The sequence below is a fragment of the Oncorhynchus keta genome, chromosome 27 (genome assembly GCF_023373465.1).
Source record: "Oncorhynchus keta strain PuntledgeMale-10-30-2019 chromosome 27, Oket_V2, whole genome shotgun sequence".
In the NCBI taxonomy this organism is placed as follows: Eukaryota; Metazoa; Chordata; class Actinopteri; order Salmoniformes; family Salmonidae; genus Oncorhynchus; species Oncorhynchus keta.
In genome coordinates this window covers 33,154,489-33,177,028 of record NC_068447.1, presented here as the reverse complement: position 1 = coordinate 33,177,028, position 22,540 = coordinate 33,154,489, and the positions used below count along the sequence as shown (strand labels likewise).

Sequence of the window (22,540 nt, the reverse complement as noted above, 5' to 3'; positions counted from 1 at the left end):
ACAACGTGACTAAAACAGCTTCAAGGGGGATGTGGCCTGACAGACAACTCTGGTCATATTACACATGCTACAAATATCCCTGGGCTGACATTACAGCCAGGACATCATAAAGCATGCGTTCTAACGGCCCAACCAGGAACACCCAGCATTATCTAAAGTAATGGATCAAGGTAAAATAAACAACGTTTCTTTAGTGTGTATCTATCTTGTATCGATACATCAAAATGTACTGTGGTTCTTCAAAGTCTTTGTGTGTGTTTTACTCATGGAAGCTCTCCAGGTTTAACAGGTTGGTGGACAGGTTGTTAAACAATTGAAATGACATATTTTGGCTAAGAAATACCATCAGCAGAAAAAAAGCTTGACATTTGGTAACCTGTTGCTGATTAACATCGATTAATAAGTAATATAAGAGTTTGAAAGGAATACAAATCACTGCTTGTTAGTAATCCACATTTTTACCTGTTATACTATACATTTTTACTTAGGATAATGGCCTTGATGAGATTGAAATGTGTTTTTAATTGACTTATTTCACAGCCTTGGATATAGAGAGATGTGATTTGGAGAGTAGGATCAACAATACTACTCACCACACTGACCAGAATGGGCTTGACCGGCTGATAGTTAGAAGGGGCCTGCCCTTCACCATCACTTTGCACCTCAGATCTGGGAGTCAGTTCGAAGCAGGCGTCAGCACCTTCAGGCTCATAGTAGAGATAGGTACAGTACTCTGGACACGATACAAAGACCTCATTAGGATTGTAACATTCAGTATTTTGTCAGCAAAGCTGTATGCATATGAATTTATATTCTTGTATATGAATTTACATTTACAGTGGGGTCTGAAATTATTGAGCAAAAATTATATAATAAATCCTTCAAATATTTCAAGTTGGCCATTTTAATTGATAGGATTCATATTAAGATTAGCAATGGCCATCTCAGTCTCCAGACATGAAACCTATTGAACACCTGTGGTTTGAATTGAAGAGGGCCGTCCATAAGTACAGACGAAGGATATCAAGGATCTGGGAAGATTCTGTAATAAAGTCCTAAAGGATTCAGTTGAAGTCCTCAAACCTTCCCAATGTGTTCTCCAACTCATAAAACTATTTAGAAACAGGCTCAGTGCCGTTTTCCCCGCAAGGTGAGGTATTGAAAGGGATTGAAAACTAGGGTGTCAATCATTTTTACACCTACCTTTTTGAGAAAAATCTATATAATGTTAAACAAAATCTCTTTCAGCAATTCTCTCAGCAGTCTTAATATAAAATCATATAATTTCCCAATTTATTTTAGCAAACAATACAGCTCAGCATTTGTATGATTTATTATATCATTTTTGCTCATCTTTATCAAGGGTGTCAATAATTTCGGACCCCACTGTAAATGTAAATTCATATACATTAATGTAAATTCACATACATACAGTTTTGCTGACAAAATACTGAAATTTCAAGCAAGGATTCTCCAACTTTCTGTCAAAATTATTTTTCTTGTGCTTTTTGAGGTGGAATGGCACAAGTGTCAATAATTTCAGACCCTACTGAATGTCTACGGCATCGAGGGGAATCATCTCTTCGGTTTCGCTTTTCCTCAGTGTGTACAGGTGACTTGTCCTAAAGGCATAATTCTAATTGATGTCTTTCAACAGGGCCATTACCTAAAGAGCAATCAGGCACCAAGTCTACCTTCAGTCTGACTGACTCTGCATTAAAGACAGCCTGGAGTGTGTCCACTAATAGTCCCCCTGGGAATGTAGTCTCTCTGTCTGTGTCCTCCCCTCCTGATGTCCCCATTGGACTGTACTCCTTGACCTTGGACCAGGGCCAGAAGGTCAAACTGGGGGAGTTTGTACTGCTGTTCAATCCCTGGTGTGCCAGTAAGTCAGAGTGTTTTGTTGCACTGTCATTAGACCAGGGAGCTCTGTAATAGATCTCGTCTGTAATCTGCTTGTCTATTTTTCTTGGCTACAGAGGATGCAGTATACATGGAGGAAGAGAGAGATAGGCAGGAGTATGTGTTATCCCAGGCTGGTCTCATCTACAAAGGCACAACAAAACGAATCAAAGCCTCCCCATGGACATTTGGCCAGGTATGTTGTGGTGCTTCCACAGAATAATACATTATATAATGCACATGTAGCATGCATAATTGGAATTTGAATTAGTTGAACTGTGTACAGTATGACAAGCCAGGATTAATGTATATTTATCCCTGTCTTCCGGTTTTCCCTCTGTAGTTTGAGCCTGGGATGTTGGACATTTGTCTGAAACTCCTGGATGAGAATCCTAAATACTCGTCAGATGCCGATGCAGACTGTTCTGGAAGGAGAAACCCAGTTTATGTGACTAGGGTGATCAGTGCCATGGTAAGTGTGAGCACTGAAGTATCAGGATGTGGCTGTGCTCAGACTTAACATCAGGCACTATTGACTGCAATACATCAATATAAGAAAGTAATGATTTTATCCTTGTGTGTCAGATCAACAGTAATGATGACAAAGGTGTGCTAGTGGGGAACTGGTCAGGTGACTATGATGATGGCGTGAGACCCTCTCACTGGACAGACAGTGTTGCCATACTACATCAGTGGGCTGATAACTGCTGCCAGAGGGTTCGCTATGGCCAGTGTTGGGTGTTTGCTGCAGTAGCATGCACAGGTAAAAGCCAAATAACTTCAGAGTGTGCAAAGCTGTCATCAAGGTAAAGGGTAGCTACTTTGAAGAATCTAAAATATATTTTGATTTGTTTAACACTTTTTTGGTTACTACATAATTCCATATGTGTTATTTCATAGTTTTGATGCCTTCACTATTATTCTACAATGGCAAAAATAAATAAAACCCTTGAATGAGTAGGTGTGTCCAAACTTTTGACTGGTACTGTACATAAAATAGTGAATGTATATATTTGTCTTGAAGCTGCAAGTACTAGAATACGTATTTTGTCTGGTCATGAAGCAAGCCCTTTAACAAGATTATTTATAGTGCATAGCTTCAATGGAAACTGTCAGGACTGTAATCTGCAGCTACTTGTAATACCTTCAGTGCCTTTCTTTATGTGCCAAGTGATAGGAAGGTGCTGATGTGTGACTTCTTCTGTCCACAAGTTTCTCGTGCTCTGGGTATCCCGTGTCGAGTGGTTACTAACTTTGGATCCGCTCATGACACGAACAGCAACCTACTGATTGAGTTCCTGTATGATGAGGATGGGAATGATATATCTGATGATTCCGTATGGTGAGAATAAAACTCTAAGCGATGCTGAAACAAAAATGCTCTATATGATCGTGAAACAATGTTACAATGTACCCGTGTTATACACTTTGTTTCAGGAACTTCCACGTGTGGGTGGATAATTGGATGGCTCGTCCTGATCTTGATGCAGGCTATGATGGCTGGCAAGCAAGTGACCCCACACCACAAGAAAAGAGTGAAGGTGACCCTGCAAATGTTAATGCACAAAAGTTATATTTCAAGTCAGACACCACCGTGTGCATGAAAATGTTTCATAGATTAAGCTGGCACTATTATCATGGCCAAAGCAAGTAATGAATTAACTCACACTCTCGACACAGGCCTCTTAGGTGTCTTAGAATGCAATACTATCTGTGTGATTTGCCTGTTACTAGGTATTAATCCACTCAGCTGGGAGTATCTAGGTCACTTGTCACACTATCTACCTCAACTCATTTAATGCAAGGTGCAACCAGTTAAGATGCATGGTAGTCTGATGTAGGCCTATCTTCAGAGATATCCAGAGACAATTGTTGAAAGGGAAACGTTTTATGATGTGTTACTTTGTCTGGCATGTACACTCTCACAACAATTGCAGTACAACAACCCACTCCATGGCCTTGGTTATTCTATCTGACAGGAGTGTTCTGCTGTGGCCCTGTCCCTCTGAAAGCCATTAAAGAGGGGGAACTAAATCTGAAGTACGACGCCCCCTTTGTGTTTGCTGAGGTCAACGCTGACGTGGTCGAGTATGTGAAGCTGACCAATGGTAGGATGGTAAAGATGGGGGGATCGTCCATAGATGTGGGGCACTTTATTAGCACCAAGGCTGTGGGCAGTGACGAGAGGCACGACATCACACACCTATACAAGCACCCTGAAGGTAGGTCACATGTCTGCAGGACACATAAAATCAGACTTTGTAAATCTGGGCTAGAGCTGCATTATACCTTCTGGTGGCTTTCAGGTTCTTTGCAGGAGAGAGAGGTCTTTGAGAGAGCCAAGCATCACCATGAGATCCAGCAGAAAGGAGAGGAACCAGGCCTGAAGGTGAAGATCAAGGTGTCCCCTGACATGGACATTGGGGCAGATTTGGATGTGTTTGCAGTCGTCACAAACAACACAGAGGCTGACAAGACGTGTCGTGTTATGTTTTATGCCCGAATTGTGTCCTATGATGGCAAACCAGGTGCCAATTGTGGATTTATTGAAGACTTAACCATGGAGGTTCCCACTGGAAAAGGTCAGGTTTCATTAGTTTTACTTCGTGCCATCTACAGTATTAGCCAGAAACATGGAATGTATATGTTTTCCTGACCCTGCTGTCTTCTGATCTGTAGAGAAGCGCCTTCCCCTAAGACTGGAGTATGTTGACTATGATGACACCATAACGTCAGATAGGCTGATTCAATTGGTTCTCATTGTCATCGAATCAAGTCCCAGGGAATTCCACAAGGCAAAGAGGACCATTGTGCTGGAGAACCCAGATATAGCCATTAAGGTATTGGTTATTTTCTTTACCAATTATTTGTAGAAATTGGGATGTTAAATCAAATCATTCAAAATGTTTCCTTTCCTCAGATAAAGTTGATTACTTTTGTGTAATATTTACACTACCGTTCAAAAGTTTAGGGTCACTTTGAAATGTCCTTCCTTTTGAAAGAAAAGCAAAAAAAATGAGCTTTTCTTTCAAAAACACGGACATTTCTAAGTGAACCCAAACTTTTGAACGGTAGTGTAGGTATTCGGAGAGGGTATAATCAGCATGTCTAACATGTTCTCCTGCAGCTCCTGGGAGAACCCAGAGTGAACCAGAAGCTGTCTGCACAAATCTCACTACAGAACCCTCTACCAGAACCCCTGCAGAACTGCTTCTTCAGTGTGATGGGAGCCAGCCTCACAGATGGAAAACTCCTCATACAGAAGTATACAAACAGTGCTGACACACTGGATCTGTTCAATATTAGCTTGATAGCTTTTTTAGCCACTAGTCTGCAAAGAATCTCCAAATATGGAAGTACAGTTGTAGTAGGCATGATTGTAAACTCACTTCAAGGCCACATATCCTTCTCACATTGGAAAATACTAGAGGTCCTCTCATATAGCCCACCAGTAAACTATGCTCTCTGCCCACGTCACTGTATCCTTCCCTCTCATGACCTTCCTGTTCTCTCTATTCTCCCTGCAGTGTTGGAACTGTGGGTCCAAAACAAGAGGCCAAGTACACAGTGGAATTCACACCTACTAGCACCGGGTCCAGGACCCTAACGGTAGATTTTGACAGTGACAAGCTGAGCAACATCAAGGGATACTTGAACATTGAGATAAAGGAATGAATAATTTAACGGCCAACGACACTAATGCCATTATTATTTATTTTTTAAGAAGAGATTTGCCACATTTCAATCGCACTGCCTTACAGTATTTGATGACATCTGTACGTTTGCATGCTGTAGCACTTAGATGAGCATTTCTAATTATTCAAGAAATACAAATATTCGATTTGTTTCACAGAAATGTGAATGACCTTTTTACATTTGTAAATGCTGTGAAAGTCCATTGTTCTACATCAAATAGTGCAACAAATCTGTTTGCACTGAATCAGAGACAAGTGTTGTGTAGAAGTAAAGCCACCTGTCGGAAGACGCTGGTTGAAGTCGATAAATTCAAAATGTCCACCTAAAAATATAAAACAGACTCAATGTATCAACGTCACATTAGTCAAGAGTATAAACCAGTCTGGACAGCTTTAGTCAGAGTATAAACCAGTCTGGACAGCTTTAGTCAGAGTATAAACCAGTCTGGACAGCTTTAGTCAGAGTATAAACCAGTCTGAACAGCCTTAGTCAGAGTATAAACCAGTCTGGACAGCCTTAGAATATAAACCAGTCTGGACAGCCTTAGTCAGAGTATAAACCAGTCTGGACAGCTTTAGTCAGAGTATAAACCAGTCTGGACAGCCTTAGTCAGAGTATAAACCAGTCTGGACAGCTTTAGTCAGAGTATAAACCAGTCTGGACAGCCTTAGTCAGAGTATAAACCAGTCTGGACAGCTTTAGTCAGAGTATAAACCAGTCTGGACAGCCTTAGTCAGAGTATAAACCAGTCTGAACAGCCTTAGTCAGAGTATAAACCAGTCTGGACAGCCTTAGTCAGAGTATAAACCAGTCTGGACAGCCTTAGTCAGAGTATAAACCAGTCTGGACAGCCTTAGTCAGAGTATAAACCAGTCTGGACAGCCTTAGTCAGAGTATAAACCAGTCTGGACAGCCTTAGAGTATAAACCAGTCTGGACAGCTTTAGTCAGAGTATAAACCAGTCTGGACAGCCTTAAGAGTATAAACCAGTCTGGACAGCCTTAGTCAGAGTATAAACCAGTCTGGACAGCCTTAGTCAGAGTATAAACCAGTCTGGACAGCTTTAGTCAGAGTATAAACCAGTCTGGACAGCCTTAGTCAGAGTATAAACCAGTCTGGACAGCCTTAGTCAGAGTATAAACCAGTCTGGACAGCCTTAGAGTATAAACCAGTCTGAACAGCCTTATCAGAATAAACTAGTCTGGACAGCCTTAGAGTATAAACCAGTCTGGACAGCTTTAGTCAGAGTATAAACCAGTCTGGACAGCCTTAAGAGTATAAACCAGTCTGGACAGCCTTAGTCAGAGTATAAACCAGTCTGGACAGCTTTAGTCAGAGTATAAACCAGTCTGGACAGCTTTAGTCAGAGTATAAACCAGTCTGGACAGCTTTAGTCAGAGTATAAACCAGTCTGGACAGCTTTTTTTCCCAATTGTTCAATTTTATTTGTATCCATGGATTTGTTTTGTTTTTACTGAAAAACTACCACTTTATTACATCATCTGCAAAACATCATTTCTTGGGGCAGATGCCCTCCTATTACTCCTACTGCATTCTGTAACATTGACAAGCACTTATCTCCCAGGATCCATAATCCAAACTAAAGAGATCGCAGAAATCAGATTGAGTTAACGATTGACTCCTGAGCAAGGAAGGACTGCAGTGGTGACAATGAACCATGAGCCAGTTCAGATTCTGCTACTCTGTCAAGTCTGAATAATTGGTGGCAAAGCATAGCCCCGAAAAGCATCAGTCTGCTAGTTAGTTTGACATTTGTACCAAGGGATGCAATCATCTGGGAAAGAGCAGAACTCATCAAAGACCATTTTATGGACACGTGTTTCTAAATGACTATAAGTCAGTGTCTCCATCTGCCCCACGTTTGCTCTCATAACTTCTATCAACCACATGTCTGAGGGCTAAAATATTTCACATTGGATTGAGAAAAACTACCACATGGTTGTAACGGTATCGACTGATGATTGGTATGCATGACAATGCAAAACATGTTTGATGACAGACCTGAAAAGTGTTGAGCTGGAATAATGGAAGATGAAAATAATGTCACAACCAAAATATAACCTACATAGAAAAACATCCCCCCCTCCCCAACATTACAAAAATCAACCAACTTTAAAGCCATTAAAATAAATGAGATGCATCTCTTCATAAAGATCTAGTGGGTGTGTGAGCCACCATCCCACCATACGAGCACATAAACAATGCAGAAAAATGGTGATTGGCTGATGACCAACACTTCTCTTCTTTCCAACGCAGAATCAGTTAGCTGGCGTTCGACTGGCATTCACAATAAAAACAAACAGGAGAAATGTGTCCAAGCTGGTGGAACAGAATCGTCAACAACCATTGTCTCCCCCACCAGGGATGTCCCCAAGCTCCCACTGTCCCTCTGAGCCTCTCCCTAGGGTTCAGTAGCAAGAGAGCAGGTTCAACAGTGTGTGCCCTGGCAAGAGGCAGGGTATAGCAGGGAGCTCAGTCGGTGGAGAACAGGTCTCCAGCAGAGGGTAGAGGAGCCAGACCTCCCGTCACATTGGGCAGCAGAGAGAGGTCAGGCAGGCTCTGGATGTGGGACTTGAGGTCCTTGCGCACCTGTGTGACCCGTGCCAGCTTCTGTTTGTACTCCTGCAATACAAAGAATGCTACTGATGTCAAATGGTACACAGTTCAGATGGGTTCACTGAGTACTTCTTCTAAACAAGCCAAGTAAATTACATAGCTGCTGTAATTTTATAATGGGAACATAAATATTTCCACATTCTAATTACTTGTTTGTAACAAGAGACAAGTAAAACAGTGATTTAGATGGTTTAGACATGCCTCCAGTTTCTTCTCCCTCTCGGTGAGGGCTTCCTTCTGGCTACCGATATACTCTGTCAGCATGCGCGCCAGCTGCCTCCTGTCCTCCAGCTCAGCAGCCAGACGTCCGTTATACTCAGCCAGCAGTAGACAGGCCTCATCCACCGTCTTGGACAGTTTATCAGCTGCCTCCTTATCTATAGGGTCAGGGTGAGTCAAGTCAAACAGGGTGGAATGATGCCTTAAGCACAATATCGTAAACTATTTAATTCACCAAATTTAAGTTTGAAAAAATAATCCCTTCGTCTACAATACAGATTGAGTTTGGAGATGGGCGGGGACAAAAGTTCACCTGTGCTCCAGATACCACAAAAACTCCCTCAGGACTTACCAGTGATCTTCTCTAGCAGGGACACATCCTGCACCTCCTGTGGCAGAGAGGCAATCTTCTGGCGCACAGCAGCATCACCCGAGGCCGCATTCTCCAGGTCCTGCAGGGCTTTGACCAGCTCCTCCGTCTGAGGGGAGGATGGGGGAAGAAGTGAAGGGTGTGTGAATACCAAAGCTCTGGGTATCAATCTCCAATTTTCAATCTGGAGAAGGTTTCTAAAACACAATTCACAACCAAAGTACAAAAACGAGAATTTTCCAAATCATGAGTCCATTGGACATCTATGGATCACTGACACCTAGTGGAGAGTTGGGAGATAATTACAACTAGTGTGAAAAGCTGTCACATTGCAGTGTAATAAGTAAAGTACTGGTGGATGGGCTAAAGACATATGGAGTTGTGTTAGTTCTGTCTACCAGCTGTGGCCCTGAGATGTCTGAATCCTGTGGGGACATGTGGCCCCTGTAGTCGTCATCTTCTTCCTCTTCTTCCAGCTCCTGGATTTTCTGATAGGTCCGTTTAGGGGCCTTCTTCTCTTCTGTATAAAAAATACCACAGATTTATACAAAAACAACCAATTGGAAGTTGATGTTGCATGGGAATTCTGACATCCAAACACACACACGAAACATGCTGTCACCAGTCAGTCATCTAGTAAAGCTGTACTGCTACATTAGTGATAACCTAACTGACCGTACCTGTGGGTTGGTGTTGGGGGCTGTTAGAGTCTTCGATGGCGAGCTTCAGCTGCTGGATGAACTCTACCTTGTAGAGGCTGCGCTCCTGCCAGATAGTGAGCAGCCTGTCCATGGGCCTTCTACAGCCATCATCAGCCTCTCTGAGGGAGAGAGAGAAAAAGAGAGATTTATCATGAAATTCAACTCTTCCTAGCCAAGCAACTCAATAACTTATTTGATACTTTTGGTTATTGTCTTGTTATACTGCAGTAGCAGTGTACTCCACTTACCAATGTTTAGAAGCAGTTTAATGTCTTACCAATGTAGATAGGCCAACCCTCCAATGCAAACACGGTATACTAAAACATAGGCCTGCAGCACAAGTCTCTTAAAGGAACATTTCAGTGCAAGAGAAAAGTTTAGCTCTGAAACTGTATCATCCCAGACCACATACCTTGCAACATGAGAGCAAGCATCAACAAGGACTGTCTCAAAGTCTTTGGCGAACTCTGGACCTTTCTTCTTGCTGTTTTGAATCACATCATTGGCAAGATAAAGGAAAGTCAACTTCCTGCTGCTTTTTGCTGTAAAAACAAATACAGAAAGGAAACAAGACAAATACAGAAAGTAGACAAGGTAAATAACAGTGTTTGGCATACTTCAAGTGACATTAACGTTTCAGTGTGCAACTAGCTGTGGTAGACAATATTGTCGAGGTGGCAACGTTCATAAGTTCTCTCACCTTTCTTCAGTTCTCTGTGCCATACTTTGACGATGAGCGACGAGTGTTTGCGATGATGAATGATCCACAGAGACAGCGTCTGAACGCTCTGCTGAGAGTTGCTGAGCTCCGAAAGCTTCTTCTCCAACGCAGACTCAGAAAATGATGACATGATGTGCCCAGAGAGGTCTTTCTTTGATATGCCTCACCCCACAACTGTTTCTTGGACGTTAACTAAGGAAACTAGTAATGTCATCAAAAACAAAAGTTCCAGACAGTTAGCCATGCAACCTGCTAATGTTATGCATGAAACCCCCTAACGTTTGCTACCCAAACGTCTCTTTGTCCATGCTTCTCGAGTCTTCCTTAATTTAACTACCTACAAAAACGTGTTCAATTAATTATGCAATCGCCTTTACATTGATGAGTTCGCAATCTAGTTAACGTGTTTACCTCGCTATCTAACGTTAACGTTATAGTATCTATTTACAAATAGCCATCTAGAAAGTCCTAGCTAGATAGCGTTAGCCTAGCGAGTTAGCTAACCTATTCACTGGCTTTGTTTTCTCTTTAGCTACTCTGGGATACTAGTTGCAAGTTCATTACCAATACATCCATTCACAGTCTAGTAAATGTGCGTTTCCAATACACATATATGTCGCTATACCGTCACTCCGTTAGCCAGCTGTCTTTCTAAAAGTCTCTGGATCTCTTCAAAGATGGCCGCTTGACCTTTCACCCGACGCAGTCACACCGTACAAAATCTGTTCGAAAAACGTTGCAGAGTAACTGGTGAAATTAGATCATTACTTGAAATATTATGAAATTATTGTCACGTGTAGCTATATTAAACGACATACATTTACATGCAAATTAGCTCGCTAAATCAACCGCTGTCGGTCAAGTATCATCATGCTTTGCTAGGGGGGGAAACGACAAAGATACAATCGTACCGTTTCCTTTAGCCAGTTTTGCTGGTCAAAAAAATTGAAGTGCAGCGAAGTGAACTTCGACCCCAAAATATGTTTAAATATAATTAATTTACAAGTATTAACTGCACCAAAGCACGCAAGCTAGCAAACAAGCATGGTAAACACAGCTATGCGACGCAGGATAATGACGTAGCTACAGGGAAAAGTGACGCTGGTGTGACAGCCAGCTAGGACAGTCTTCATTCAGTTTCAGTGCTGTATCTCGAAAGGCGTTCGTCTCAGATGTCCGTCACAAAATATTTACTAACAAAGGTAAGCTAATTTGAAACTTACTTTGTTAGGTTACTCTTGCTTTGGCATTTAAGAATTCCATTAGATAGCTAGCGTTCTGTCTATCTAACGTTAACGTTACCTTTAGCAAGGATGGCCAGGCAAAGTTCTGTTTTGGGGTGACGAGCAAAGGACCAAAGTTAGGCCTATAAGATTAACATTTAGGTAACTGAAAGATATACCTCTAAGCTATTATTCTGATAGTCAAAATAATTTGAATGCATTGAGCATGCCTACTGCTAAACTGCATCCCACTACTGCATCCCAAAACAGTTTATGATCAAATGACCAATATCATCATTCTCTCTTTCAGTGAGTGACATCTGTCTTCAAAGAATGGACCATCAGATTGATGACCCAAAGCTTGCATTTGCTTACCTCCGTCCAGCCTGTGTGCTCCTGACTCGTGAGCCCACGGTGGGCAATGTGGAAACCCTGAGCACACAGCTGAGGCATGTAAATCATGGAACTCTGCAGCAGCTGCAGGACTATGTCCTTTTTCCTCTCCGCTTCATCCTCAAAATCCCTGGCCCCAAGCGGGATGGCTTGATCCAGGCTGTGGCCGAGGCCATGGGATATGTCCTGGAGAACACCTGTGTACGGAGCTGGGAGACGCTGAGGGACCTTCTCTCAGAGCTCTGCCTCTGCCTCTGCTCCCCCACAGACCCAGGGAAGCCAGCACCTACCTCCGAGGAGCTGAGAGCTGCAGTACTGAGGTGCCTGGATGCTCTGCTCCATGCAGCCTATGGTGACGTCGTCTTCAAGCTGTTTGAGCCCATCATGCTGCCTGGCCTTGGGGCTGCTATCTCCCTGCTGCTGGCACTGGGAGAGCAGGAGAAGTCCCGCACCGTGCAGGCTGCTGCTCTGAAATGCCTGCAGGCCCTGACCCTCCAGTGTGACTGTTCTATGGACCATGTGTTGGTGGATCAGAAGGAGAGGCGTATCCTAGGCAGCACCATGGCTTCTTTCTTACCTGGGATCACCATCGCTGTGAGCCGTGTGATCACTGGCGATATGAGACATGGACATGCTGTCACAGTTAGGGCCATTAAGGTGTGGTTCAAGACAGTGGGATTGGTGATGGCTGACGACCAGCTTCAGAACACAGGGACTGGGGAGAGACAGCTGTGGGAACTGGGGAGAGTATGGGAGCTGGTAGTGCAGAGAACTCAGGACTGGGTGCGAGACACCTCTGGGAGGCTGGCCTTACTGTTAAAAAAGATAATCTCCTGCACCTCAGCTCATCAGCACTGGAGAGTGAGGCTTGAGATGGTGAACTTCTCAGACCACCTCCTGGCCAACTGTAACTCCTCCCTGGGTGAGTGTGTGGGCCCCCTCCTGGAGGCTCTGGTGGGGGCTGTGAACGATGAGGAGCCCACTGTGAGGGAGAGGTGTGAGGCTGCCCTGAGGGAGGTGGCAGAGAGGCATCAGAGCTCAGATAGTAACAACCAGGCCTTTACTAACGTTCTGTCAGAGAACCTCCACTCCCTGGCCACCTCGCTGCCGCGCCTCATGAGAACGTCTGATGACCAGCGTAAGGTGTTTGTCCTCAACGTGTTCCTGGGCTACCTCAAAATCCTGGGCCCTAAGGTGATAGTGGTACTCAACTCGGCGGCCCACCTCCAGCGGGTGTCCAAGGCCCTGATGCAGGTGTTGGAGTTAGACGTGATGGATGTACGCATCGTGGAGGAGAGGAGCTCTGCCGTAACTGTGGAGACGGGGCCCGGGCCACATGGGGCACATGCTCAGAGGAAGCACTTCCTCTACTTCACAGACGAAAGAATCTTCTCCTTGCTCAAGGAGATCTGCAGGGTGTTAGGTTACTATGGGAACGTCTATCTCCTAGTAGATCACTTCATGGATCTGTACAAGGAGTCGTCGGTCTACAGGAAGCAAGCTGCAATGGTGCTGAATGAGGTGATCACAGGAGCAGCAGGCATCGGTGTGGCAGGAGGGCAGGAGAGGCAGGGAGTGCCCAGTCAGGAGGACCTGAAAGCAGTAGTAGAATCCATCATAGAGGAGTACATCTGCCTGAGCCACTGGCACCTGCCAACCCTTATTGGTGAGGAGTCAGACAGAGGGGAACAGGAGCAGCAAACTCAGTTTAGTCTCTTCTCCATATCTAATGGGGTTGAAGGGAAAGGGAATCCCCTCCAGTTGGTCCAAGCAGTCCACAAGAGCTCCAACATCCACGAGCTGAACAGCAACATCTGGCAGATCTGCATTCAATTGGAGGGGATAGGCTGCTTCGCCCAGGCCTTGGGGATGGACTTCCGTCTCATTCTGATGACATCACTGTACCCGGTTCTGGAGAAGGCCGGGGATGAAACCCTGTTGATCAGCCAGGCAGCGCTGGATGCCATGTGGGACATCAGCCAGGCCTGTGGATACGCCTCCCTGAAGGAGCTGATCAATGAGAACTCAGATTACCTGCTGAACGACGTGTCTTTGAACCTCCAGAGGCTGGGTGTCCACCCCCATGCCCCCAGGGTCCTCACCGTCATGTTCAGTCACTCCGACCCCAGCTTGCTGCCTCTGGTGGGGGACATAGTCCAGGGCGTGCTGCTGGCTCTGGACATGAGCTACAACGAGATGTCCCCATTGTTCTGCACTGTGCTGCACTCACTTATGAAGGCTCTAGGTAAAGATTCCACATCCACTTAAATGTTTTCCCTAGTTTATAACATTGTTATCACCATGTCATGGCATGCTTTTGAATTGGAGAACTCAGTGGAAATTGAAACGCAGGACACAAAATGACAACCTTTAGCTAACACAGCCTAAGTAATACAATCTTAATCATGTTGCTTTTCCACTACAGCGAGGTGGTTCCCTTCTAGTGTTGCGGGAACAAGTGACGCTTTGGGAACCAAGAAGGTGTGGCGTGAGCAGGACCAGCTGAATGTGCACCAGTTTCTCCTGGACTACCACAAACAGAAGGAGCTGGCAGTGGGCATCGGGGCAGAGGAGGAGGGCACAGAGCACCCAGGTTAGTTAGGGCTCTCTCTGACTGCCACACTATTCCCCTGAAAACAAAGTTCTCACATTAATGATGCACAACATTAGCGCTGTGCTTGGTGAAGGTTCTCAACACTACTGTGCCGTGTCAGACCTGAATAAGTCATTGAGTCATTGCGCTGCTTTTTAGGCATCGGGACGATTTTGTGTGGTGTGCTGCTGTGACAGTTAGTCATGTTTCAAAAATGTCAATTAAAAACAGTGCAACAGAAATCAGAACCCATCAGTGTTATGAGTCGCTGGGTTTCTAGCACTGAATTCAAACGTGTATTATTATTTTGATTTGAATTCAGAGCTCCCACCAAGCATGGACTGTGAAGAGGATATGGATGGTCCTGATGTGAAAGTTGAGCTTCCAGCCCACATCACCATAGCTAAAGACGTCATGGAGCGCTGCATTCACCTGCTCTCAGACCCCAGCCTGAGACTCAGACTCAAGGTAGTCCTCTAGATTCTTTTGAATTCAAAGATACTTGGCTTGAAATCTAAAGACCAGAGAGTTCAATAAAATATAAGCCTCTGCCACATGTTGCTGTCACGTGTGCTCACTATCTCCAATTCTGTGAGTCCTGACCCAGGTTTTTGATTTGGTTTGTTGCAGGTCCTGGATGTGTTGGAACTGTGTGTGTGTGTGCTAAGTCAGAAGGAGAATGAGCTACTGCCCATGGCCCACCGCTGCTGGCCTGCCCTGCTGCTCAGACTTACTGCTGATGACCCATTAGCTGTCCTCCGAGCCTTCAGGGTGTCTATTTCACTACTGCTCTCACCTTCACTCAGTTAAATAATAATCATTTCCTGTTTACATAATACATCGTTGATTACATAATTAGGAAAAAGTACACATGGGAATTAATTTGTCAGTCAGGTCCATAAGTATTTGGAAAGTGACACAATTTGCATAATTTTGTCTCTGTACGCCACCACAATGGATTTGAAAGGAAATAATCAAGATGTGCTTTAAGTGTAGACTTTCATCTTTAATTTAAGGTTTTGTCAAAATTATTGTATGAACCGTTATGGAATTACAGCCATTTTTATACATAGCCCCCCAATTTTAGGGGCTCAAAAGTAATTTGACAAACTAACATAATCATACATTAAATTGTGAGTTTTAATATTTGGTTGCAAATCCTTTGCAGTCAATGACTGCCTGAAGTCTTGAACCCATAAACATCACCAGATGCTGGGTTTCTTCCCTGGTGATGCTCTGTCAGGCCTTTACTGTCTTCAGTTACTGCTTGATCTTGGGGCGTTTTGCCTTCAGTTTTGCCTTCCTTCAGCAAGTGACATGCATGCTCAATTGGCTTCAGGTGATTGACTTGGCCATTGCAGAACATTCCACTTGTCATTGTCCATCTGCACTGCGAAGTAGTGCAATGAGTTTTGAGTTTTGAAGCATTTGGCTGAATCTGAGCAGATAATATAGGCCTAAACAGAATTGATCCTGCTTCCTTTGTCACCATGCTTCACAGATTTTTTTAAATTATTTTTTTTTACCTTTATTTAACTAGGCAAGTCAGTTAAGAACAAATTCTTATTTTCAATGACGGCCTAGGAACAGTGGGTTAACTGCCTGTTCAGGCGCAGAACGACAGATTTGTACCTTGTCAGCTCGGGGATTTGAACTTGCAACCTTCTGGTTACTAGTCCAACGCTCTAACCACTAGGCTACCCTGCCGCCCCAGATGAGGTGTTATGCTTCGGATCATGAGCAGTTCCTTCCATTTTCCATTCTCTTCTCTTCATTCTGGTACAAGTCGATTTTTGTCTCATCTGTCCATAGGACGTTGTTCCTGAACTGTACAGGATTTTTTACATGTTGGTTGACAAACTAATCCGGTCTTCCTGTTTTTGAGGCGTACCAATGGTTTACATGTTATGGTAAACCCTCTGTATTTACTCTAGTGAAGTGTTCTCTTGATTGTTGACTTTGACACAGATAGGCCTGCCTCCTGGAGGGTGTCTTTGATCTGGCCAACTGTTGTGAAGGGGTTTTTCTTCACCAGGGAAATAATTATTCTGTCACCACAGTTGTTTTCCATGGTCTTCCGGTGTTCCTGAGCTCACCAGTGCGTTCTTTATTTTTAAGAATGTCCCAAATAGTTGATTTGGCCACACCTAATGTTTTTGCTATCTCTTTGATGGATTTGTTTTGTCAGCCTAATGATGGCTTGCTTCACTGGCAGTGACAGCTCTTTGGACTTCATATTGAGGGTTAACAGCAACAGATTCCAAATGCCACTCTTGAAATCAACTCCAAACCTTTTATCTGCTTCCTTTTTTTATTTAAACCAGACAGGTCAGTTCAGGACAAGTTCGTATTTACAGTGACGGCCTACACCGGCCAAACCCGGACGACGCTGGGCCACGACGCTGCGCCACCCTATGGGACTCCCAATCACGGCCGGTTGTGAATTAGCCCGGAGTCGAACCAGGGTGTCTGTAGTAACACCTTTAGCACTGAGATGCAGTGCCTTAGACTGCTGTGCCACTCAGGAGCCCCGAGTGTAAATTAACTAATGAGGGAATAACACAGACCTGCTCATGGAACAGCTGAGAAGCCAATTGTCCAGTTACTTTGGGTCCCTTAAAAAGAGGGCGACCACATATAGAAAGTGCTGTAATTCATACACCATTCACCCGATTTGGAATACTCAAATTAAAGCTGAAAGTCTGCACTTTCAGCTCATATTCATTATTTAATTTCAACTCCAATATGCTGTGGTAGATCATAATAGCTTGGTCAATGTCCAAATATTTACGGACCTGACTGTATACATATGATTCACCTAGAACAGTTGGTATTTATAATGATGTATTTCTCTAGGTTCTGTGCACATTGGGGGAAACCTGCAGAGATTTCCTGAGGAAGAGGGTGTCTAAAGAGGTGATCCCCAAGCTGACTGCCTGGCTGTCCAAACAGGCGCCAGTGAGTGCCAGGGCTGGCCCAGTCTACAGCCACACCCTGGCCTACAAGTTACAGCTGGCTGTGCTGCAGGGCCTGGGGGCTCTCTGCCTTCATCTAGACCTAGGTAGGCACTCAGCTTTATTTTCATAGTTTTTTAGGGAATGTTAAAACGGTAACGTTTTTGGCCACTAGGTGCCACTATTGCACTGTTATGGAATTACACGGGTGTATCCTATAGACTGCATTGAATGGTGTTTGTTCATGTACATTTCCCCAACCAAGCTCCCAAGGGAGACAGACATGGCTGCTGCCTTAGTCCAGGGATATCGAGACACACAAGGCAGGGCCAGCATGACACCCACCGTTTGGATATACCTCACCTAGCTGAGCCGATTCATGGTCTTTCTGTCCTTGGTCTGTGAAGACGCTACCTCCCTTCACATCAACCCCAGATGAATACAGCTGAGTCGGTTTAAGTTGAGACACAGAGAGACAGAGGCTGCTGCAGCAGAAATAGTAGAATTACACTGGTAAACATCAGCACCACCTCACCGTTGGGGCATCTCCAGAAAGGCAATTCTTGGCCATAGAGAAATTCTCCCAATGTGATACGCTTTATGTTTATTTACCCCAATAGAGAAACACCTGGACTGGCCTCCCTCTCAGTATTTATTTTCAGTGTTCACCTCTTGATTCCACAGAAAAGAGGGGGATAGGTATACTGGATCAAATGAGTTCTGAAATAATCCCATTTATCTTTTCAAATATGCACCAATGTTTTCTGACACAACGAGCAGGCTGGTTTTTCACCCGTCTGGGTTGAATTGCCAAATAAGAAAAGCTTTAGCAAGAAGCGAGAAAGCTTATTTTGAAATGAGGTTTGAATGGCAGCCCAGTTAGGAGCTTAGGGAATACGTGTCTGGGATCGGGGGAATGGGAAGGGGACTACTACAAAGTGATGGAGTTGCCATGGTTATGAAAGGTACTGAGAGTGGGGAGTGGATGTGTGAAATCTGGAGATGGCGGCAGGCTGCTGTGAAATTCCCAAGTCATTTCAGTATTTTCTTTTTTCCTCAACATTATCTCCATTTTCTTTTTTCTTTTCCCATTTTTTTTTCTTTTCCTTGGTTTTCCTTCTGGTATATATGTGGTATATCTGAGTTGTATTTGCAGGGGACTCAGATATGGATGCTGTAACGGAATCCTGCCTGCCCTACCTCAGCTGTAGACAGCCACCCAAACTGCAAGAGGCCTGTCTGAGGTATATTTGTATTGCAATAATAAATCTATCTGTACAATTAAAATCCTGTTTTTATCTGATACCATCTCCTTATTATGTCTGTATATTGTGATTTATCCCATATCATTTATGACCTTATGTTTTAGAGTAAGCTTTCTATTGTAATTTTATTCAGTTGAATTGATCTATGTGCTATCTCTATTCTGTGTAGTGTCTTCCTCCGCCTAATAGAAGTGGATCCTGATGCCTTCTGGTTGACTCTGAACGAGCTGTACTGTCCCTGCTCCTACAACCCACCCCACCCTGACCTGCAGCCTGTGGAGCTGAGTGGGATGGGCCTCCCGAGGAATGAATACACAGATAATGTCTTGAAACTCCTGGAGGACTTTGCCTGAGGAAACACAGCCAGCAGGGATTCAGATCCAGTGAGCTGCACTGATGAACAGTACCCCAGTCATCCACCCATCTGTCCCCAAGCCGAGAAAGGAACACTACACTGACGACAGCCTCAGGAGAGCATAGCTTGTCCCCCAACCTCTTTTCAGGGACTCTGCCTTGCAGACTTCATCCTATAGTTTAACAGTGACTTTGAAACACAAATGTTAAGTGCTGATTCTGTTGTGTTGGGTAAGGGTGTACATAATCCAATGTGCTCCCAAGGGATGGACAAACGACCAGTATTTTGAATGTAAAGAGAAAAAAAGGTAGTAATTAATAGTCCTCTTTTTAATAAACAATTATTGTTTTTTTTATTATAACAGAAATGTATTTTTCCTGACCTCTTCGTTGTAACTGCTTAGCCTATCATACAATTCGCTGTAGCAATCTATGCCATAATTGATCTTTTCTACCGTAAGTACAATGGCCTGCATTTGCCTGCAATTCCACCTTTTTTTAAATGTATGTTATTTTTTTATTTTTATTCACCTTTATTTAACCAGGTAGGCCAGTTAAGAACAAGTTCTCATTTACAACTGCGACCTGGCCAAGATAAAGCAAAGCAGTGCGACACAAACAACAACACAAAGTTGGTTTCTCAAATGATTGCCTCGCCTGGTTCACCAACTACTTCTCTCATAGAGTTCAGTGTGTCAAATCGGAGGGCCTGTTGTCCGGGCCTCTGGCAGTCTCTATGGGCGTGCCACAGGGTTCAATTCTTGGGCTGACTCTCCTCTGTATACATCAATGATGTCGCTCTTGCTGCTGGTGAGTCTCTGATCCACCTCTACGCAGACGACACCATTCTGTATACTTCTGGCCCTTCTTTGGACAATGTGTTAAGAACCCTCCAGACGAGCTTCAATGCCATACAGCTCTCCTTCCGTGGCCTCCAACTCTTAAATACAAGTAAAACGAAATGCATGCTTTTCAACCGATCACTGCCTGCACCTGCCCGCCCGTCCAGCATCACTACTCTGGACGGTTCTGACTTAGAATATGTGGACAACTACAAATACCTAGGTGTCTGGTTAGACTGTAAACGCTCCTTCCAGACTCACATCAAACATCTGCAATTCAAAGTTAAATCTATAATCAGCTTCCTATTTCGCAACAAAGCATCCTTCACTCATGCTGCCAAACATACCCTCGTAAAACTGACCATCCTACCAATCCTCAACTTTGGCGATGTCATCTACAAAATAGCCTCCAATACCCTACTCAATAAATTGGATGCAGTCTATCACAGTGCTATCCGTTTTGTCACCAAAGCCCCATATACTTACCCACCACTGCGACCTGTACTCTCTCGTTGGCCCCTCTCGCTTCATACTCGTCGCCAAACCCACTGGCTCCAGGTCATCTACAAGACCCTGCTAGGTAAAGTTCCCCCCTTATCTTAGCTCGCTGGTCACCATAGCAGCACCCACCTGTAGCACGCGCTCCAGCAGGTATATCTCTCTGGTCACCCCCAAAACCAGTTCTTCCTTTGGCCGCCTCTCCTTCCAGTTCTCTGCTGCCAATGGCTTGAACGAACTACAAAAAACTCAAACTGGAAACACTTATCTCCCTCACTAGCTTTAAGCACCAGCTGTTAGAGCAGCTCACGGATTACTGCACCTGTGCATAGCCCATCTATAATTTAGCCCAAACAACTACCTCTTCCCCTACTGTATTTATTTATTTTGCTCCTTTGCACCCCATTATTTCTATTTCTACTTTGCACATTCTTCCACTGCAAATCTATTCCAGTGTTTTACTTGCTATATTGTATTTACTTCGCCACCGTGGCCTTTTTTTGCCTTTACCTCCCTTATCTCACCTCATTTGCTCACATCGTATATAGACTTATTTTTCTATTGTATTATTGACTGTATGTTTGTTTTACTCCACGTGTAACTCTGTGTTGTTGTATATGTCGAACTGCTTTGCTTTATCTTGGCCAGGCCGCAATCATACTTGCCTAACTGGTTAAATAAAGGTAAAGTAAATCAAATTAAAATAAACAAAAGTACAGTCAATAACACAATAGAAAAATCTATATACAGTGTGTGCAAATGGAGTAAGGAGGTAAGGCAATAAATAGGCCATAGTAGTGAAGTAATTACAATTTAGCAAATTAACACTGGAGTGATAGATGTACAGATGATGATGTGCAAGTAGAAATACTGGTGTGCAAAAAAAAGTAAATAAAAACAATATGGGGATGAGGTAGGTAGATTGGATGGGCTATTTATAGATGGGCTATGTACAGCTGCAGCGATTGGTTAGCTGCTCAGATAGTTGATGCTTAAAGTTAGTGAGGGAGATATAAGTCCAATTTTTTTTTTAAATGGAGCAGCAGAGAACTAAAAGGAAAGGTGGCCAAAGAGGTGTTGGCTTTGATGACCAGTGAGATATACCCTCTGGAGCGCGTGCTACGGGTGGGTGTTGCTATGGTAACCAGTGAGCTGAGATAAGGTGGAGCTTAACCTAGCAAAGATGAATAGATGACCTGGAGCCAGTGGGTTTGGCGACGAATATGTAGCGAGGGCCACCCGACGAGAGCATAACAGGTCGCAGTGGTGGGTAGTATATGGGGCTTTGGTGACAAAACAGATGGCACTGTGATGGACTTCATCCAATTTGCTGAGTAGAGTGTTGGAGGCTATTTTCTAAAGGACATCGCCAAAGTCGAGGATTGGTAGGATGGTCAGTTTTTTGAGGGTATGTTTGGCAGCATGAGTGAAGGAGGCTTTGTTGTGAAATAGGAAGCCGATTCTAGATTTAATTTTTGATTGGAGATGCTTAATATGGGGTATGGAAGGAGAATTTACAGTCTAGCCAGACACCTAGGTATTTGTAGTTGTCTACATATTCTAAGTCAAATCCGTCCAGAGTAGTGATGCTAGTCGGGCGGGTGCGGGCAGCGATTGTTTGAAGAGTATGCTTTTAGTTTTACTAGCGTTTAAGAGCAGTTGGAGGCCACAGAAGGAGTGTTGAATGGCATTGAAGCTTGTTTGGTGATATGTTAACACAGTGTCCAAAGAAGGGCTAGATGTATACAGAATGGTATCGTCTGCATAGAGGTTGATCAAGGAATCATCTGCAGCAAGAGCGACATCATTGATATATACAGAGAAAAGAGTCGGCCTGAGAATTGAACCCTGTGGTACCCCCATAGAGACTGCCAGAGGTCCGGACAACAGGCCCTTTTATCGATGGCGGTTATATCGTTTTGTACCTTGAGCGTGGCTGAGGTGCACCTGTGACCAGCTCGGAGACCGGATTGCACAGCGGAGAAGGTACGGTGGGATTCGAAATGTAACTTGGCTTTCAAAGACTTTAGAAAGGCAAGGCAAGATTGATATATGTCTGTAACAGTTTGGGTCTAGAGTGTCACCCCCTTTCACAGTGATGAGGGGTGGTCGTTTGACCGCGGACCCATAACGGATGCAGGTAATGAGGCAGTGATCGCTGAGATCCTGATT

General features: G+C 44.0%; 3 protein-coding genes across 9 annotated transcripts; 2 read left to right on the top strand and 1 right to left on the bottom strand.

The window, feature by feature from the left end:
* The first annotated feature begins 24 nt into the window (after positions 1–24).
* Positions 25–5,884, top strand: LOC118359820 (protein-glutamine gamma-glutamyltransferase 2). Its single transcript, XM_035738613.1, has 13 exons — positions 25–170; positions 541–723; positions 1,658–1,885; positions 1,980–2,098; positions 2,246–2,374; positions 2,488–2,665; positions 3,115–3,244; positions 3,340–3,443; positions 3,882–4,124; positions 4,209–4,484; positions 4,582–4,742; positions 5,030–5,166; positions 5,430–5,884. The coding sequence occupies exons 1-13, from the start codon at positions 161–163 to the stop codon at positions 5,575–5,577; spliced, it is 2,046 nt and encodes a 681-aa protein (XP_035594506.1). The 5' UTR covers positions 25–160; the 3' UTR covers positions 5,578–5,884.
* Positions 5,885–6,910: 1,026 nt separating this feature from the next.
* Positions 6,911–11,307, bottom strand: LOC118359821 (regulation of nuclear pre-mRNA domain-containing protein 1B-like). 6 transcript variants are annotated; one of them, XM_052482178.1, is made up of 9 exons: positions 11,158–11,307; positions 10,872–10,968; positions 10,226–10,447; positions 9,938–10,067; positions 9,505–9,644; positions 9,223–9,344; positions 8,807–8,933; positions 8,437–8,612; positions 6,911–8,241 (listed from the first exon to the last, which is right to left on the bottom strand). In XM_052482178.1, the coding sequence occupies exons 3-9, from the start codon at positions 10,374–10,376 to the stop codon at positions 8,092–8,094; spliced, it is 996 nt and encodes a 331-aa protein (XP_052338138.1). In that variant the 5' UTR covers positions 10,377–10,447; positions 10,872–10,968; positions 11,158–11,307; the 3' UTR covers positions 6,911–8,091. The 6 variants fall into 6 exon arrangements, with proteins under 6 accessions (XP_052338138.1, XP_052338140.1, XP_052338136.1 ...); XM_052482180.1 differs by lacking the exon at positions 11,158–11,307 and adding an exon at positions 11,065–11,082; XM_052482176.1 differs by having other exon boundaries at positions 10,226–10,968.
* Positions 11,299–21,085, top strand: tti1 (TELO2 interacting protein 1). Of its 2 annotated transcripts, none has more exons than XM_035738611.2 (8): positions 11,299–11,448; positions 11,780–14,107; positions 14,288–14,455; positions 14,778–14,923; positions 15,086–15,226; positions 17,312–17,516; positions 18,566–18,653; positions 18,844–21,084. In XM_035738611.2, exons 2-8 carry the CDS (start codon positions 11,803–11,805, stop codon positions 19,025–19,027), a joined length of 3,237 nt encoding a protein of 1,078 aa, XP_035594504.1. In that variant the 5' UTR covers positions 11,299–11,448; positions 11,780–11,802; the 3' UTR covers positions 19,028–21,084. The 2 variants fall into 2 exon arrangements, with proteins under 2 accessions (XP_035594504.1, XP_035594505.1); XM_035738612.2 differs by lacking the exon at positions 11,299–11,448 and adding an exon at positions 11,487–11,631 and having other exon boundaries at positions 18,844–21,085.
* Positions 21,086–22,540: the final 1,455 nt, after the last annotated feature.

Coding starts and splice junctions, on each gene's coding strand:
- LOC118359820 (XM_035738613.1), top strand. Junction 2,375..2,487: donor CTAGGGTGATCAGTGCCATG/GTAAGTGTGAGC, acceptor CTTGTGTGTCAG/ATCAACAGTAATGATGACAA. Junction 4,485..4,581: donor GGAGGTTCCCACTGGAAAAG/GTCAGGTTTCAT, acceptor TCTGATCTGTAG/AGAAGCGCCTTCCCCTAAGA.
- LOC118359821 (XM_052482176.1), bottom strand. CDS start 10,376: ATGTCATCATTTTCTGAGTCTGCGTTGGAGAAGAAGCTTTCGGAGCTC. Junction 9,645..9,937: donor GCTTGCTCTCATGTTGCAAG/GTATGTGGTCTG, acceptor TCTCTCCCTCAG/AGAGGCTGATGATGGCTGTA. Junction 9,345..9,504: donor CCCCCAACACCAACCCACAG/GTACGGTCAGTT, acceptor TTTTTTATACAG/AAGAGAAGAAGGCCCCTAAA.
- tti1 (XM_035738612.2), top strand. CDS start 11,803: ATGGACCATCAGATTGATGACCCAAAGCTTGCATTTGCTTACCTCCGT. Junction 14,108..14,287: donor CTCACTTATGAAGGCTCTAG/GTAAAGATTCCA, acceptor TTTCCACTACAG/CGAGGTGGTTCCCTTCTAGT. Junction 18,654..18,843: donor CTGCAAGAGGCCTGTCTGAG/GTATATTTGTAT, acceptor TATTCTGTGTAG/TGTCTTCCTCCGCCTAATAG.